This window comes from Oenanthe melanoleuca, chromosome 2 (assembly GCF_029582105.1).
Source record: "Oenanthe melanoleuca isolate GR-GAL-2019-014 chromosome 2, OMel1.0, whole genome shotgun sequence".
Classification (NCBI taxonomy): domain Eukaryota; kingdom Metazoa; phylum Chordata; class Aves; order Passeriformes; family Muscicapidae; genus Oenanthe; species Oenanthe melanoleuca.
The window spans coordinates 42,743,165-42,761,334 of NC_079335.1; the positions used below are offsets into that span (position 1 = coordinate 42,743,165).

At 41.0% G+C, this 18,170-nt stretch overlaps 1 protein-coding gene across 2 annotated transcripts in view; it reads left to right on the forward strand.

Moving 5' to 3' along the window:
* The first annotated feature begins 7,720 nt into the window (after positions 1-7,720).
* LOC130249854 (ras-related protein Rab-10-like) overlaps positions 7,721-18,170 on the forward strand; it is a 31,882-nt gene continuing 21,432 nt past the window's right edge. The window contains exons 1-3 of one of the 2 annotated variants that reach the window (XM_056484989.1): positions 7,721-7,990; positions 13,907-13,967; positions 17,099-17,237. In XM_056484989.1, the coding sequence (XP_056340964.1) occupies positions 7,819-7,990; positions 13,907-13,967; positions 17,099-17,237 (372 nt within the window). In that variant the 5' untranslated portion in view covers positions 7,721-7,818. The remainder of the gene's footprint in view (positions 7,991-13,906; positions 13,968-17,098; positions 17,238-18,170) is intronic. The other variant, XM_056484988.1, reaches the window with a different exon arrangement.

The following is an 18,170-nucleotide window of genomic DNA, read 5'->3' on the forward strand; positions in this document are numbered from 1 at the left end:
TCCCTGACAAATACTTGTGACTCAAAGTTGTTTCAGTCAGAATCTTATTGTACAAGAAATAAATAGACTGCATTTGTTAATACTAAGAAAACATTGTATCAGAAACACCATTTGTCCAAATGGTGCAGCCAGTGATACCAGGGAAAAGGAGAACTTCTAACAAGTACAAGGGAAACTAGGGAGAAAGGAAGACAGTAGTGAAACAACAAATTAAGAAAGAGATAAGGAATGAAATTTGTCCCACAAAAATCCTGCGTTTCAAGGGCTGAGGTTCTCACATTTAGAATCACTGCCTCAAACCTGTGAGGAACAAGTGAGGCATATAAGAGGGGGCTGCAGCAGTTAGTTTCTGTCTGTCTAGCACATAATAATTTTATTTTTACAGAACTGCCAGGTTCCTCAGCTTCTTCTGTGTTGGCCAAATATACTTCCCTTCAGCTAAATCATGCAGTACAATCCCAATATGTCTTCTTTCCAAGGCTGTTTTCTGCAGCCAGTGCTTTTATGGGACTTAGATGAGGTTTTGGTGATTCATAGAACTTAAACTACTCAAGAGCACTTTTTCAATTGGAAAATTCACTTGAAGTAAATGCATCATCAGCATGATTGTTCATGCATGAAAGAACTACAAGCAAAACAATGAGCACCATTTTTTAAAACCTACACTTAAGCCAAGAAAAACAGTTATCATGAAAGATATTAAAAGACCTTATTTTGCTGTTTCCATGAATCTCTCATGGAAAACATGGGTTATCCTTGTCTCTGCATCTTCTATTCTGAGAATCTCAAATTGCAAATGAAAAAAAATATAATGTGCACATTGGTTTAGAGTCATTAACATGATACATAGCTACATAATTAGATTATCTACAACAGATTAGGATACCACTAATTTAGGCTTATTCTTCTACCAGACTTTTCCAGGAAAAAAAGCCTATGGGATCTAGGCATCAAATAATCTTTGCTTTCAGAAGGCTAAATATAAAAAACATGCAATTTAAATCTTTTTATGATTAGTGGAAGATGCTCTGGTATCTGCCAAACACTATGGATTTGAAGAATATGCCAGATACTTAAATAAAAATGGACACCCAAATTTTTGACATTTATCCCAAGGAAAATGCACTCTCTGGGGGTTATGTATGTGCATGTGTTTATGTGGCATCTTCACAGATGATTTGATAGTAGTACTTCCAAAATATTTCTACTCCTAATAGCATCAACAGAGTCTTTGATTCTTACTCCATTCTGGAAGTGTTTACTTATTTATTTACTTAAATAGATTATATGATATATAAAAGGTGTCTGCAACTCTGCATGCTTTTGATATATAGTCAGACTGGTGAAAACAAGTATAAACCCAGCAAGCTCCATTAAATCAGAAAACAGTCACTGAAAAATAAATTAAAAACCATTGCCTGCTCCAGACAGTCATTCAGATAACCTCCACTAACCAAACCCATGAGGCCAATTGGAAAAGGTGGCTTCAAATCTTAAGAGCATTTTAAAAATGCCCAGCTCTGTGTGCACCCAACCCAGTCCCAGGGCCATCCGATCTGAAGGTCTAAGGAATTAGGTGATTTTACAGGGGAGTAGAACAGTCCAGATGAGAGAGCTCCTCACCAGGATGAAAAGGAGAGGATACAAGTTCATGTTGCCCTTTGTGTATAGTTTTGGGGTAGATGGGTGGTTTTGGATATGAATGGAGATTCCTGCCATGGAAAGCTGAATTATCTGGAGAGCTGCCTGCTACCTTACAGTTTGCTAATCGAGGTTCAGAGGATTAAACACCACCATCAGCAACCTACTAGCACCTCTTCTCCAAAAACACTGCTCCACCAAAGGCACCCTCAACAGGGACAGGCTGACAGCCACCTCACAGCTGGTATAGCAAGTCTGGACATAGAAGAGGAGCATGTGGCATGATAGTTAGCAGGACCAACACATGGAGACAAGAACAAACCAGTGAGTGACAGCCAGGGGAAATGAGCTAATGCCTACAGGATAGATGGAGAATTTTCACTGGTTTACTCCTCCAGCAGCTTCACTTGGTGAACTTGAACTGAAATATGGATATTTCTATTGAAGGTGATACAGATGTAGCTGTGTATTCTCAGGCTCATCTACAAGCAATCTGCCTGCATGGTTTCCTATTTGTTTCCATCACTGGGTAAAAAAGTAATTGGAAGAGTACATCAAAGCTTACCTTCAAAGATGACTGTCACGGCTGCTTGGCCTTTAGTTTGTGACCTCTCTAAGCCACATACTCCATTTAGATACTCTAAAACTGCTGCAAGAAATCATTCCCATAAATTGTACCTAAAAGCCCCTGCGAGGATGAACTCAGTCCTTCACCTCTACATCTGCTCTAATTTTCTACTCTCCACCCCCCTGATTTGGAGATCAATCATCTCCCTCAGTCCACACTGCTCCTGACATTACAAGTGCTAAGAAAAAATCAGAATCAGCACATGTACTTAGTGTCTTCCTCTCAGTTCTAATATCTTGATGATAACATTTCTTTTCACTCCTCTTCCTATTACAGGGCTATTTTTGTGCTGATGTTAGGGTGCTTCCAAAGTTGGTTTTTTTCCGAATAATAGAGATTCCTGTTGCAATTCCTGTGGATGCTATTTACCATGACATCTTCTGCATTGTTTTTGTATAGCTAGGTTTTTGTAGGTGGGGCAGGCCACATGGGTGGCTTATGTAAGAAGCTGCCAAAACCTTGCCCTGTGTCCAACAGAGTCAGTGCCAGCTTGCTCCGAAATGGACCTGCAGCTGGCAAAGGCTGAGCCCATCAGCGATGGCGGGAGCACACCTGGGACAACAGCATTAATCACAGAACCATAGATGGTTTGGGTTGGAAGGGGTCCCTGGCAGGGATGTCACTCATTGAACCAGGTTGCTTCTGGCAATAATCCACCCTGGCTTGAACACTTTCAGACATGGGCCATTCACAACTTCACTGGACAGCCTATTTCAATGCTTCATTATTCTCTTTTTCTTCCTAACATCTATACTAAACCAGCCTTCTATCAGTTTAAAACCATTTCCCCTTGTCCTGTCACTATCTGCCCATATAAAAAGTCCCAGTTTCTCCTTTTTATTCAGCCTCTTGAGGTACTGGATGATCTCCACGAAGCCTTCCTTTCTCCAGGCTGAATAACCACAGCTCTCTCAAGTTTGTCCAGGTCAAGAAGGCATGGAGGGGCAACCCATGCCTGAGCAACTGCATGCCAGAGAGAAGAGTGAGAATATGTGACAGCAACAAGTCTGCAGACGCCAGGGTCAGTGCAGAAGGGGGAGGAGATGCTCCAGGCACCAGAGAGAGATTCCCCTACAACCCATGGTCAGACCATGGTGAGGCAGCTGTGTCCCTGCAGCCCATGGAGATCCATGGTGGAGCAGAAATCCACCTACAGCCTGTGGAGAAGCCCACATTGGAGCACGTGGATGTCTGAAGCAGGCCATGACCCCATGGGAAGCCTGCACTGGAGCCGGCTTCTGGCAGGACTTGTGACCCTACTTCTTTCTCTGTAATGTATCAGGATCCTTCTTACTTTTCTTTTTAACTAAAATATTTCTCTTAGCCTTAATTACCTCTCCCCCTGATTACAGAAATCCTCACATATTTCATTTATTCTCCTTACTGCTCTTCAATCAGCTGAAATTACCTGTTCCTGTGACTGTTGCACTGCTTCTTTCAAATATATTGAGAAACATGGCTTTGAATCCAGAGATATCAAGGGATACATGAACTGAGGATAATAAGACAAGGCAGAATGTAGTGACAACTTCTGCTGTTGAAGAAAGTAAAGTTAAAACCTATTGCAAATCCAAAGTGGACCATGAGCAGCTACAAACAATAACTCATAACAATCACAATAACAGTAACTTATCACAATCACTTTTCAGCACATTTTACCAGTAACCACACATTTGAGTTATTCTGATGCAGAGAGAGACATCCTCTTCTCTGATGAAATCTTAAAAATCATTTTCTGGTTTGACTGAGAATCCTGTCTCTTAAATAACTAAAATGCTTTACAGTTTGCCCAGAAATTTCATTTAAGGATTAGTGAACCTTGTTTTGCCTATCATGAGTAATTTACCTCAATTTTGTCCACTCAGAAGTGGTTTTATCTTAGCAGAAATGAAAGCAAAAAGTTCCACTTTGGCCACTTAAGAGAATCTATTCAGTGAGTAATCATGACATGAGCAGTGACTTAGTACTGAGCATTTTAAATCCAAATTAAGCCTCACTCTTTCTTCTCATTATCATTTTTAGCTTATATCTCCAGCTCAGGAAAACTTTCATGAATATGCTGCTAATATTTGTAATTGCATTAATATTCTAATATTCCATCAAAATAATTTCAGATGGAAATACATTGAACCACTTTGCAATATTTTGTAAGCTTTACCTCATTAAGGAGGAAGCTTCATTTATTAAGGAGGCTGTGGCATCTGTAACAATACCATTATGTTTCAAAAGAATGTTTCTTCATCTTTGGTTCATATTTATGTTCTTCTCCTTAACTTTTTTTTTAGTGATGATTGCTTGCAAGTATGTGCAAAGCAGGGTTAATGACAAGATTATGCTGCATGGTTTGCATGAAATATTTTGCTGAAAAATCCTTCTGGTTCCTTCCTACATTCAGAGCACTTTATAGTACTTTCTGCAACTGTAGTGAGGAGTTGTCCCACTTTGGTGAGGGTGTGGCTCCATGTAAAATCGGCTGCTGTATCAACTTCTCAGGAGAGATTGGGACCATATGCTACACTAGTGCAAACGAGGAGGTGTGAGCTGTTTGAAAATTTAAAAATACGGCATTATCTGCTTTGCCCAAGTAACTCTGAGTACTCTGTACTCAGAATAAATTGATCAGTTATTTCTAAACCAAATGTTTGAGTAAGAAGCAAAAATGTACGAATCATATCTATGAGAGCAACTTTAACAATTTAGAAATATTGAAGAAAAATGAATGTGATGTTTTCATAAAATAACGTTTTATAAAACAAAATTTTAATAAGTGTAGTCATTTTTAATATGAAAATTCAAAAGATATCAAACTAAAATTCGCTTTTAAGCTGTGTCTTCATTATTAGTACTATTCATCACATTTTTGGATAGAGTCAAGAAATGTAAGCGAACAATCAAAAAAGCTGAACGAGAAGAAAATACATTTTTTTCCAAAGATATCTCAATAAACATAATGGAAACTTCATTTTGTGCTTTGCACCGATTATTTTGTAGCCACAGTCATTATTTTCAAGTCATTAGCTTCATTAAACTAACTTTGCTTATGATTAGCTCTGTAAGTACAGTAATACCATATATACAAAGATCTGAAACTTTTTTCTAAAGCATGAAACATGTATTTAAAAAAAAAGAATTTTCATTCCTTGAATGGTAGTTTTTCAAGGAGCTGACTTTCAAATGGTTTTAGTCGGTGGTAAGAGATGGAAAGACTGTCCCCTTGTGGATAGCAATATGAGGAAAAGTGTTTCTGTAACTGACTGAGAGCAGCGGTAACCCCAGTACGTGCAGTCTCATTTAGGAATTTGGCTGGAATCCTGCCTTGCACATGGCTCATAAATCAACACTCAAATGTACAAAATGCTATGGAGAGCCTTTTTATTTAAATTGGCTGGCCTGACAGACAGCAGAGGGTAAAGACTGAGCTAATGTAGCATCCTTGTTAACGCCATCAGCCCAGACGAACACGTAAATAAATCTAACTGCTGCAGGCAGCTGCAGCATTGCCTGCATTTGAAGAAAGTATTTTGAGAAGGACAACCTCAGAGCAGACAATCGAGAAGGCTCCACATGAAAGACAAAGATTTAAGGTGTATCTATAAGGCAGCTACCACATGCATGCATCTGTCCAACCCATGCTACAGGACACAGCACCACTGTCCTCGCTCCAGCAGCCACACTGGCACTTGTCTGTGCCTGCTGATGTTACATTATCTGTGATGGAGTTTCCCCACACACACCATCACCTCTGACCCATGAGAAATACCAGAAGATGCCAGCACCCCATCTTCCCCTCAGATCTGAAATAAACAATGGTAACTTCCAATTTCTGCATGGGGAAACAGAACTTCATGGGGCTGCTGAGATTGCAGGGGATTTTTCTCATAGGAAGTGTTCTGGTTTATGAAATCCAGTCCTTCCCTATTGCAGGCAGCTGCAGACCCCCTAACATGTTCTCATTTTGCCTTTATGAAGAATTTTCTCCCAATTATCTCAATTACAAGAATTTTCCTAAATATCATTAGAACCTTCACAAATTTTGGCTTAGCCATATTCATGGTCAGTGTATATTTATCTATTCACTATATTATTCTTTATTTTAAGCAGCTTTTTTGCCTCCTTTTGGTTGAATCCCTGGCAAAGTGTAACCATATTCCCTCCTAACCTTTATTTTGTTGAACTAAGCAAGCCACATGCCTGCTGCTTTACTGTACAGGCAGGCTCCCAAAACACCCTCATAATGTGATGTGTCACCTGGAAGTGTCCTGTGGGCTCAACTTTTTCCACCAACAGTCACTCAAGAGTATATAAGACTCATCCATACCCAACCTTACTCTGTGCCTAATGGAAACACATTAACTGATGGCTTCTTTTCTGGAATTAGGTTTTTTATACAGTCACATCTCAGAGGTCACTCCTAAAAGGCCCATCAAACTCAGCAGTTTATTTCATCTGTTGTTTCTTACTCATTATTTCTCAGCTTGCAGCAGAAATTCTCATTTTTCCATCAATGAAGGAAATTGCACTGACTGAGAAACAGGTTGATGACATCCTTTGGAGATTTTCTATCACAAAGTCCTAAAGGTCATCAAGTCTGATACAAGCTCAGGTGCAGGTTGGTGTGAGGGGTGAAGGATACACAAGCCTGGAATAATACTTGGCCTTTGATAAGAGGACATTTGTGGAATCAGCATCCCTAGAGGTATTTGAGAGGCGTCTGGATCTGGCCATTTAGTGGTTTTGGGGTTACAGTGGCTGGGCTGATGATAGGACTGGATGATCCCAAAGGGCTGTTCCAACCTTGACGGTTGTGATTCTGTAATTCTGAACCGTGCTAGGTGGAGCTCACTGAGTCATAAATTGTCCTCCACAAAAAGCAAGGCACCTCTACAGCTCTGATACATAAACTCATCAAATTGTTGCTCGAAGGGTTGAAGGTGACAACATCAAATCCCATGGGAAGTCATTGCAGGCCCAGATAGACACAAGCATTTGCAAATGTACATTAGCACTTTCCATTCAAGTATATCCTGTTCCTAAATTTATGACACTGGATCAGTTCCATGTGCATGCTGGCAAATGGCCATGGGCTTTGTAATCCTGACAATGTGTGATTCTGGTAAAAACATCTGGACATGCATGCAGCAAGCCTACACTGCACATACAGGTGGTTTTTGCGTGTTTTCTTATTTTTTTTGTGTCAAAGGTCACCTTGAGTGTCAGATGGCAACAAATTAAAAGTGAAAAAGAGGAAATTGTTAAAACCTGTTTCCTCTGCCTCTGACTTAATGCTGGGAAGCAATGCGAAACCAAACTTTATTTCTGTACTTCACGGAGGAAGCGTCATGGGGGTTGTGAAAGTTCCCTGCTTCCTCCCTGGTGATGAAACTTCTACCCAAAAAAAAAAAAAAAAAAAAAAAAAAGAAGTGTATCTTTGCATAATTGCAGGCGGCGGGCTCGGGCAGTGGCTGTGCGGCGCTGAGGCGGCTCCGGGCCCGCTCCCGCTCCCGCCCCGCCCCGGCGCGGCCCGGCCCGGCCGGCACTGGGCGCCTGCCATGGCGGGGCTGGGGCCGGGGCCGGGCGGAGCGTCAGAGCCGCGGCCGCTGCTGGTTAAAATCGTGATGGCCGGAGAGTCGTGCGTGGGGAAGACCTCCATCGTGCGCAGGTACACGGAGCCCGGCTCGCCTTCCGCCGGCTCTCCCGCCACTTCGTACATGGCCACGATCGGTGAGTGCCCGCCTGCCCCGCCCGCCTCGCTGCCGCCCCTCGCCCTCCGCTCGCCGGTGCCCGCGGCTCGCACACGGCCCGACCGGCGCTGTCATTGCGGCGCTGCCGGGCTGCGAGCTGTCAAACCTGTGTGTGCTGCCGCCTCCAGCAGCTTAAACCTTGGCCGGGGCGTCAGGACACATGTCACACTGGCTCCAGAGCCACTGCGAAGTGCTGGCTTGTTGCGCTGTCCTCGCTGTTCGTTTGGGCGTTGGGAGCCTACTCATGATGTAAACTCGTCAAGGCTTTTTTCTCACTTTTTCTTACTGCCCACTGGGGCCCTGCTGCTGAACATGGGTGCAGGTGCAGAGAAAACAGTACAGAGCCCCAGATCAGCCAGGCTGGAAATGATCTCTGAGATCTAAGTCCAGCCCGTGACCAAACACTGCGTGTCAAATAGACCAGTCACTGAGTGCCTTGTCCAGCCTTGAACGCCTCCAGGGTCACTCCACCACCTCCCTGGGCAGCCCATGCCAGTGTCTAACCGGGCTTTATGGGAAGAAATTATTTCTAATGTCCAACCTAAACCTTCTGTGGCACAGTTTGAGGCTAATTTCTCCTGTCCTGTCACTCGTTGCCTGAGGGAAGAGGCCGATCCCCACCTGGCTACAGCCTCCTTTCAGGTACCAACCTCAGAGCGTTGTCAGTAAAAAGCCCAGTTTACCAATATTTCAGGCTACAAAGGGCTTTTAGCTTTGTGTTTATAACTTTAATGGTATAAAGCTATGTTCTCCTGTAGTTAGCGATGCATGATGATTAAAGCAGAGCTGTTGCTGTGATGGAAATAATTAACCCTGCCAGACGGTGTCAGTTGGCAGCACACGCTGCACTGGTGGGTGATGGGGAGCTCCCCTCTGCCTTGGCACTCCCAGGCGCTCAGTGCCACGGAGAATGGCAGGATGACTGTCCACAAGCTGAAAACCTGTCTCCAGCATGCAAATGTGCTATGTGAGTACAGTGGCTTGATTTGCTCTGGACATTTTCCCAAATTCTCATTGGGAAATTTTAATTTTTAAGAGTTTGTGTGTAAGATTTTCTCTTTGATTTGATATGATTTGATTTTGAAGGGAAAACTAAATTATGCCAGGAAATTGTTTATTCCTCCGTTTGGCATATTCATGGTTCATTCACACATCTTTCAGTCTAGGAGGAGCTGGCATAATCAAATTAAATACCAGACAGTAGCTGTGGCAGTAGTTCCAGAGAATACTTAATGTACATGAGATGGCTTGACCTGCCCATAGCTGAACTTTAACCACTTTCTATTTTCTTGCTCTTTCTTACAAAGCAGTTTCTGAAACCAGCATGAATGAAGAGGGAAGAACACAACGAACAGTAAAGTCAGGAAATTGATCTTAGTACTAGGCAACTTGTTGCTAGTCTTAGGAAGAAAGCCCAAAGAAAGGCTATAAAAATAAATAACAGCTTCTTTAAGTGCTTTACATTGAGATTCCTGACCATGAGGCTATTATTTTGAGACATAATTTCTTTTACTTCTGATTCAGTCCACTGCAGACTCAAAAGACTTCTATATGGTGATGATATTAAGAATATTAAGAATATATTTCCCAAGTTGGGATTTGAACTATTTCAAGGAATAGTGAAGATAACAGTTTTTGTGACAGTTTATGGACTAAGATTAATCTCTGTAGTTTCATTAATGACACCTATTATTGAGATTTTTAAAACTTTTTTTTTAAAAATGCTTATCTGAAATATAAATGAATAATCCAAACATAGTATTTGTTACCTGAATGTGTTTTTAAATTTCTTTCTGAAATACTGTGTTGCATTTAATTCCATTTTACCAGGTGTTTTAGAGCTTGGACTTTGAAAAAAAATGGGATTATGGGTGGTATCTTCCAAAAAAGTAATGTTGGAAGTGGAAGGTTCCTTCTTCACGAGGGCAGCTGCAATGGAGAGGATGCCTCCTAGAGACTGTGGCTCCTAGCCATATAAAGGAAGAAGACATGTAGTGTTTTCTTAGTTTGTGATGTCTTCTTCCTCACTGTTGATGCCATCAGAACAAATAATTGTTTTTATTTGGATGCCTGTTTCATACATGCTTAGTCAAATGATCGCTTTCTGTTGTACAGCCTGTTAAATGCTCATCTGCTGTCAGGTGGTTTTTCACCTTAATTGTCCAATTGAAACAGTGATTTGAGTAGAGGGAAGATTATCCCAACTGTGCAGTCTTGAAACTTCCTGAGTTCCCTGAAAAAATCATGTGCCATCACTTTCCTTGGAGGCAGGGGGTCACAGGCACAGAAATTAAAAGGTTGTTGAAAGTCTCATTTCTAGGTCATCATGAATCACAGATTTGTGTTACTAGGAGAAATCCTAGTGTTATTGCAGGAGAAAAGAAAACAGACAAGCATTTCATAGTAGGCTCCAGTAGTGGTGATGTTTTCTAAAACTTTGTGTTTTATGAGAAAAAGCAAAAAATACATCCACAGTAAATTTTCATTTAAAGCTTTTAATGCAGCACTTAAACACTCAAGGCTGGGTGTCCTTCCTTCTCTTCAGTTGCATAGTTTGGATAAATTGTAAGCAGTTATAGTTTTCTAATTAAACTTATACACATCATAAGGCGAATGCATTGTATTATAAATAGATTATAAAGAATAAATGCTTTTGTTCAAACAAAGGTGTTGCATATAAAGCCACAGAGAAGGTTTGTGGACAAAAAAACTTCTTTGTATACCAGTGAACAGCATTGTGATCTCACAGGGTGTGTGATTATTTTGCTGTATTACAGTCACTATGGTCCTTCAGCACACATCTTTTCTGTGAAAAACATTCTCCCAAACCTGTCATAGTTGAAAGTGGTACAACTTCAACGGTAGAATGAAAAAGTTTATAAGTTTATGTAGACTCCCTGATATTTACTTTAGAAGGGAATGAGGTTATCAACAAAAATGAACCACATTGAAGGTATATGTGTCCTGTGTTAAGAACACCAGTAGCAATCCACATCTTGATTTTCTTAAGAAAACTGAATTTTTTTGTCACTCTTATTTTCCTAAAAAAACATCTTATCCCATGAGTTGCTTTTCTCAGCAAACCAGGAATTACCAGTACTTGTGACTGCTCAGACACCTCTCTGCTTCAGACATTTCTTCACATGTTCAAAAAAGAATCTGATGCAAGTAATGCACCAGCAATTAAATAAGGGTTGGGAGTAACAGTGGAACCTCAACCCACCATGTCTCACTGGGCTCTTGCCAGTTTAGGCACAGGAGCTGCTAGGAGCTGCTTCCCTGTTTCTGGAGTTGAAGATGCTGTATGACAGGCAGTGGGCTGGGTAGAACTTGCACAAGGGCATTCACCATCCTCTGTCCATGCTTTCACTGTTGTATCCTGCTAAGCTACTCAAACTTGCATTTTCTCTGGATAGACATATGTTTTTGAGCATTTTCTATCAGGAACCCACCAGCTCTGTTTGGGTGAAAAGTGTGCTGTAATTTTCCAGGTCAGCTGCAGAAGACATATTTTTGAAGAGGACTTCTGCAGATGGCCAAAGGGAGGGAAGAGAGGGACATTTCACACCTGAATTACCCCGTGGCTGACTATTTTTATGCTTTTTAGACTTAATTGTCCTTAAGGTGCCTCAGTCCTAATATGGGTATTATTTACTCTTTTAAATATAAAGAAAATAATTTTTTATGGCTATAAAAGTTGAAAATAACAGCCAGAATTTGAACTGGCACCCAGCATCCCCCTTCTTGGTTTTATTTGACAGCTTAAAAGAAGCAAGTACATGCTGTTGCATTCCAATAACATTTATCTCAAGAGCTGTAATCAATGCTTGCTTTGTTATGTTGATCATGTTGTATACCAGGTAGGCCTAAAAGCATCTGAAATCCGTGAGCTGTCTTTGGCATTGTGTATCTCATTTTTCTTTTCTGTCTTTCCAATTTGCTAAGTTTGCTGGAAATTTCATATAAAGACATGAACAATTCATGCATGCAGAACATATTGACTTCTGTTTTTCACTAACATTCATTGACCTTTTAGGTCAATAAATTTTGAAGTTGACTTAAGAAGTCAATATGCCTGATTTTAATTTAGATTAAGTTTTAGTCTGATTCAGCACTCTGCTTCCCTTTTTACAAATGATTTTTTTTTTTAAGAAAGCTTATAGCAATTTATTATTAAAATGTATGTCAACTAAGAACTTTTCTCTACAGTTCTGGGAATCCCGGTCTGGAATACAATTTTTTGCTGTGTTCCCAATGCACCAGTTGTAAGTGACGTTCCAGCTTCCCCATGTACACTCTGTCCCTCTTAGCTGCTCCAACATCAATTGTAGAAAATCATACAGATAATTAAACAAAAGCATGTGAATTTCAGGAGCAAATGTTTTCTATAACGTTGGAATTTAACCTTACATGAGCAAATTTTACTTAAATTATGTTTCCTCCTGGCATTATTAATTCCTTCAAGGAAGCTTTGTGTAATATTAATTACAGATCCCAATTATATTATTTCATCTTTCCTTTTCATTGAAGCTTCAATGAAAATGCATCAAGTGAAGGACATGATTATCATTATAATTTTAAAAATCCACCTCAACTCACTTACCACATCCACACAAAAAATGTTAATAGCATTGAAAGTGCATGTGAGTGCATGCATGTGAGAGTGTACTTGTCAAAATTTTGTGCACAATACATCTGTCAGTACAAAGGAAGGGAACGTTTCCTCTGCATTTTTGGTTTGCTGCCAGGGGTGCTTTGCTCTGATAAAGTAATTTGGCTTGCACGTTCTTATGGATATCAGTACAGTGGTATTATCTTAAATTTTTTATGATTTTTCAATCTGATTCCTTCAAATGACGTTACTACTGGTGAAAAGACACTGTCATTTAAAGTTGCCATAGTTTGATATTATTGAATTTTACCCATACAGTATGGGCAAATGTTACCTATTACTATGCTTGATTAAAATAGCCTAATTGTTTTTCAGTGGGGGAAAAAAAAGCAGTCATGGAAATTATCAAACAGTATTTTAAACTTCAGCAATGAAGTAATAGGGGAAACAATGCTTTACTCTGCAAAAATGTGTCACTCTGAGATAGCAGCTGATAGCTGGCAGATTCTAATTTTAGAACTGGATCTTGAGCAGCTCATAAATCTAGGTATCATCTAACACATCTGGAGTACTAATTTGACGATTTAATAAAGGAAAACACTATAAATCATCAGGAAAATATCCTTGAGGAAGGATCTGTATTTTATATAGAGACAATATTCTGCATTGATTTTACGTGTTAATACTTGCTTTTAGCATTGGCTTTCTGGATCTGATTTAGGCTGTAGAGCCAGCCCTCTTCATTTTGAATTAAATCCCATGTATGTTTGCATTTAATGCATACAGCCAATTCCTATTTCTGCTCATGTAACCCTGCATATTTTTTTTAGGGATTTGGAAGTAAGGACAGAAAAAATGCGTTGCACATGTGAGAGCTTTGTAAGCATTTGTACCTTCCCATTCATAGTTCTTGAAAATCACCTCTGTATTTGCACGATGTACTGTTGTGCACAGGCCATGAAACTGCTGTCACATTCCTTGGCAATCCATGGTGATACTTCAAATTTCAGAGTATTTTCACCTTTGCTTTGACCTGCCCCGTCTTTGCTTGGTATTGGCATCGAGTTGTGTTGTATTTGTGCAATGTATTGGCACTCAGCAGTGAATAATTTCCTTTTACAGCTTCCATTTTGAACGTATATGGTTGGCTAGTTATTCTGTCTATGGTATTGTTCCTTTTCACTTTCTGTTTGAAATTGCATGATAACTAGAGCTGAGAAGCAATCTTCAAAGGAAATCCATGTTATTATGTGAAATGTTACAGATTTTCCTTTTTTCTTCTAGGCATTGATTTCAAAGTAAAGCCAGTAGTGTTTAATGATACAAGAGTGAAACTTCAAATATGGTAAGTTTTAAATAGTATCACAAAAGAAAGCAAACTAAATTGCATTATGACATGAAAAATCTCATCTACTTTTAATTGTGTGTCTTCATCATGTGCAGGTGCTCCTACTAGGTAATTTTTAAATTTGGATTTAGCCTAGGAGAGTGTATTTTTTGCTGCAACTAATATAAGTTAAAAAGAGGGTTGTCACTGGGTTGGGTTAGCAAAAAAACATGCAGCACACAAACAAGTGAAGATCTATGATCCATGTGAAGTATATTTAATTGTATAGGAACATTGAGGAAAGTAACAAAGCAAGATGTTACATTTCATTACCCATCAAATGTTTGTTCAAAAGGATCACCAAGAGAAATGACTTTTGATAAGATGAATCTTCGGGAATGAACACTATTTTTTTGGTTTGGAAGTTTTTATAAAGGTTTCTGACACCAGGCTCTCAAGGCATCTAGTACCGAAGATTATCTCTATTTACCAGTATTTAACTTGTCAAGGAGTAAATCCGTATATGAATTACCTGACTGGTGTTGGATCTGCAGTTACTCCATCTCAGGCTTTAATGCAAAAATATTGGAGGCTTGTTTATAGCTTTCTTAAGGCATAATTCATAGAATATGCTGAGTTGGGAGGGACCCATCAGGATCATTCAGTGGAACTTCTGGCCTTGCACAAGACACCAAGAATCACACCACGTGCTGAGAGCATTGTGCAAACACTGAACTCTGTCAGGCTTGGTGCTGTAACCACTTCCCTGGCCAGCCTGTTCCAGTGCCCAGCCACCCTCTGGGTGAAAAACCTTTTCCTGATATCCAACCTACGTGCCTCTGACTCAGCTTCAGGCCATGCCCTCAAGTTCTGTCTCTGGTCATGAGAGTGAAGAGATTAGTGTCTGCCCCTCTGCTTCCTCTTGTGAGGAAGTTGCAGACTGCAATGAGATCTGCCTTTGGTCTCCTCCAGGCTGAACAAACCGAGTGACCTCAGCCACTCCTTGTATGGCTTCTCCTATTCTCATGGCTCTTCTTTGGATGCTCTCTAAGAGCTTAATGCCTTTTTTGTATTGTGATGCCTGGAAATGCCCCCAGCACTCGAGGTGAGGCTGCCCCAGATCAGAGCAGAGCAGGACAATCCCCTCCCTTGCCCAGCTGGTGATGCTGTGCCTGATGCCCCCCAGGACAGGGTTGACCCTCCTGGCTGCCAGGCCACTGCTGGCTCATGTTCAAATTGCCAGTGCCCAGGATCCCCAGGTCCCTTTCTGCTTCCCTGCTTTCCAGCATCTCATTCCCCAGTCTGTACACACAATCAGGATTGTCCTGTCCCAGGTGCAGAATCTGGCACTTGCCCTTGTTAACCTTCATGCAGTTGGTGATTTCCCAGACCTCTGATTTGTCAAGGTCTCTCTGCAGGGCCTCTCTGCTCTGGAGGGAGTCAAAGCTTCTCCCAGTTTACTGTCTTTGGCAAACTTACTTAGTGTCCTTTTGAGTCCCAAATCCCAGTGGTTAGTGAAGGTGTTGAGGAGCACAGGGCAGAGGAGGGAGCCCTGCTGAACCCCACTAGTGCCTGGACCCCAGCCTGATGTCACCCCATTCACTGTGACTCTTTGTGCCCAACCTCTGAGCCAGTTGCTCACCCATCACTCAGCATGGTTATCCAGCTGTGTGCTGGACATTTGGTCTGGAAGGTGCTGTGAGAGACAGTAGCACAAGTTTTGCTGAAGTTCAATGAGATCATATCTACTGGCTTTCCTAGATCAACTAGTTTGATTAGCATTTTATAGAAGAAGTCAGGTTCAGCAAGCAGGACTTCGGCCTGCTATGCTGGCTGTGACCAATAACTGTGTTGTCTTCCAGGTGTATTTCCCAGAATAATATTTTTCATTATTTTACTGGGCACTGAAGTGAGACTGACAGGCCTGTAGTTTCCAGGGTCTTACCCTTCTTGAAAACTGTGACAGCTTTACCAGCTTCCAGTCAGCTGGGACCTCTCTGGACTCCAAAGACTGCTCAAAAACCAAGAGAGGCTTTGTGATGATATCAGCTGGCTTTTTCAGAATTCTCAGATGAATCCCATCAGGCCTCATTTATAGGGATCCAGCTGGAGAAGCAGATCCCACACAGTTGCAGGGTTGACTGGGAGTTGATCATTCACACAGTCATGGTCCTTTAGTCCAGGGCACTGAGACCCCCTTGGTCTGTCTGTGCTGAAGGCAGAGAATGCATTAAACATCTTTGCTTTGTCCATGTCCCTTTTGGTGAGGGGATCATAGACCTCCTCATCCTGTAACAGGCTGATGTTATTTCTACACTGCCTTTTGCCATTAATATATTTGAAAAAACTTTTATTGTCTCCCATGTTTCTGGCAGCTTCAACTCCAGTGTAGCTTTGACCACACAGATTTTCTCCCTACAGTGGCAAACAGAATCTCTATATTCTTTCCATGTTACCTGACTTTGCTTCCACTGGGCTTGCACCTTCCTTATTCATTTTATTTCCCATCACGTTTGCCTCATGCCAGTGATGTCATGTCTCTGGGACTGGGACAAAGCTTGGAGCTTGTCTCCTTTATTCCTCTTACTTGCTGTATTAGTGTAGAAATATTTCAGATGTGGTACTTTGTAGCCAACATCTCCTGAAGCAGATGGAGGGATCCAATTTGTGTTTGTTTCCTCAAAGTTTGGCATTACTTGTAACAATCACTGTATTGGTGTATTTTATGGCTTTTTCCCAAAACCTGTCTTCCATCTAAACTAGGCTGCTAGTTGTATCACAGTTTGCAAAGGGACTGTCAGGATTTGGGGATGTCATCTGACATCTGATTTTTTTCTATCACCTGATTACTTATATAAAGAAGGAATGGTGGGCTTGACATTACTCTCAGATTTCAGCCACTGGCTTAGATTCCCTAGTAGGGCTGTATAATTCAGAATAAATTTCTAGTGTATTTCTTTTTTTGCTATATCTGGCATGCAGATTTTCTCTTGTCTGTATTTTTTCTTGTTCCTTTCATGTTAGAGTACATAATTTAAAATTTGGACAATACTACTTAAAGTAAAGTAATCTTTCTTGGGGATTCTGCAGTTTGATCATCTCTTGTTTGTTTGTTTGTGTGTGTGTGTGATTTGTTACAACTTCTTCAGGGATACTGCTGGCCAGGAACGGTTCCATACACTTAGTACCAGCTATTTCCGTGGTGCTCAAGGCTTTGTTCTCGTTTATGACATCACAAATCTGAAGAGTTTTCAAAGTATAACGATCTGGATAAGCGACATATACGAGGTAAATAGATCTGTCAGAGATTGATCACTTAATGAAAGTAATTAATGTGTCATTTTAAATGTCTGCATGAGATGTATTCTTGTTCCTGTATGTTTCTAACCAGAATTTCTTCCCTTTAACTCAGCACACAGTATGATAGTAGAATTACTGTCATCTGAAACTGGAACATGGTTTATATTTAGGCAAGCCCATGTTGATGGAGGAGTGTTTTCTGAAGTACTTCTAAAACATAACTTCCAGTCCCTCATTGTGCATGCTTAGTTATGGTGCTCTTGTCACTGGTGTGGCTGTGCATAGATCAGTCTGCATGAGCTCATCCTGGGGCATTAATTAGATTCCATATCAAAATTCCATATCACAGACAGTGATTTCCCTTTCCTAATTTCATTACTTCAGTGTAGTTACCTCATCCCAAGATCAAAGGAATTAAATATCCTCTTTGTCCTTGCTGGATATTCCTTGAGAGGATGGTTTCAAGAGGGAGGAAGTGGGGTGGGAAGCTGTTTGGTTAGCTCAGCTGCTCGTGGTGCTGCAGCCAGAAATACATGCTTTCATGTGACATAGGAAGTGATTCAACAGCACATGGCTGCCAGACAGGGTATGTGTTCCCACTGGAGCTTGTCAGAGCCCTCTGTGCTTCACTCACACTTCCTAATGTGAAAACTTGCACAGCAAAAGAAGCTGAGTGGCTTTTCTGCTCTACCAGTGAGTTTGAAAGGCTCATAGAAAGGTCTGACGCTTATTAGAGCTGGGGGAAGGCAAACAGGTAGGAGTAGGAAGGCCAGAAGAAGTGTCTGGAAACAGTGTGATTGGAGGGAGGAATGGGCAAGCCCTTAGACACGAGATCATTCAGCTGACTGTAACCCTGTATTCCAGGTCTTTCTTGGTAGATTTCTCTTGTTGTGTTCTCTATTAGATAGAGGCAAAGCAGTT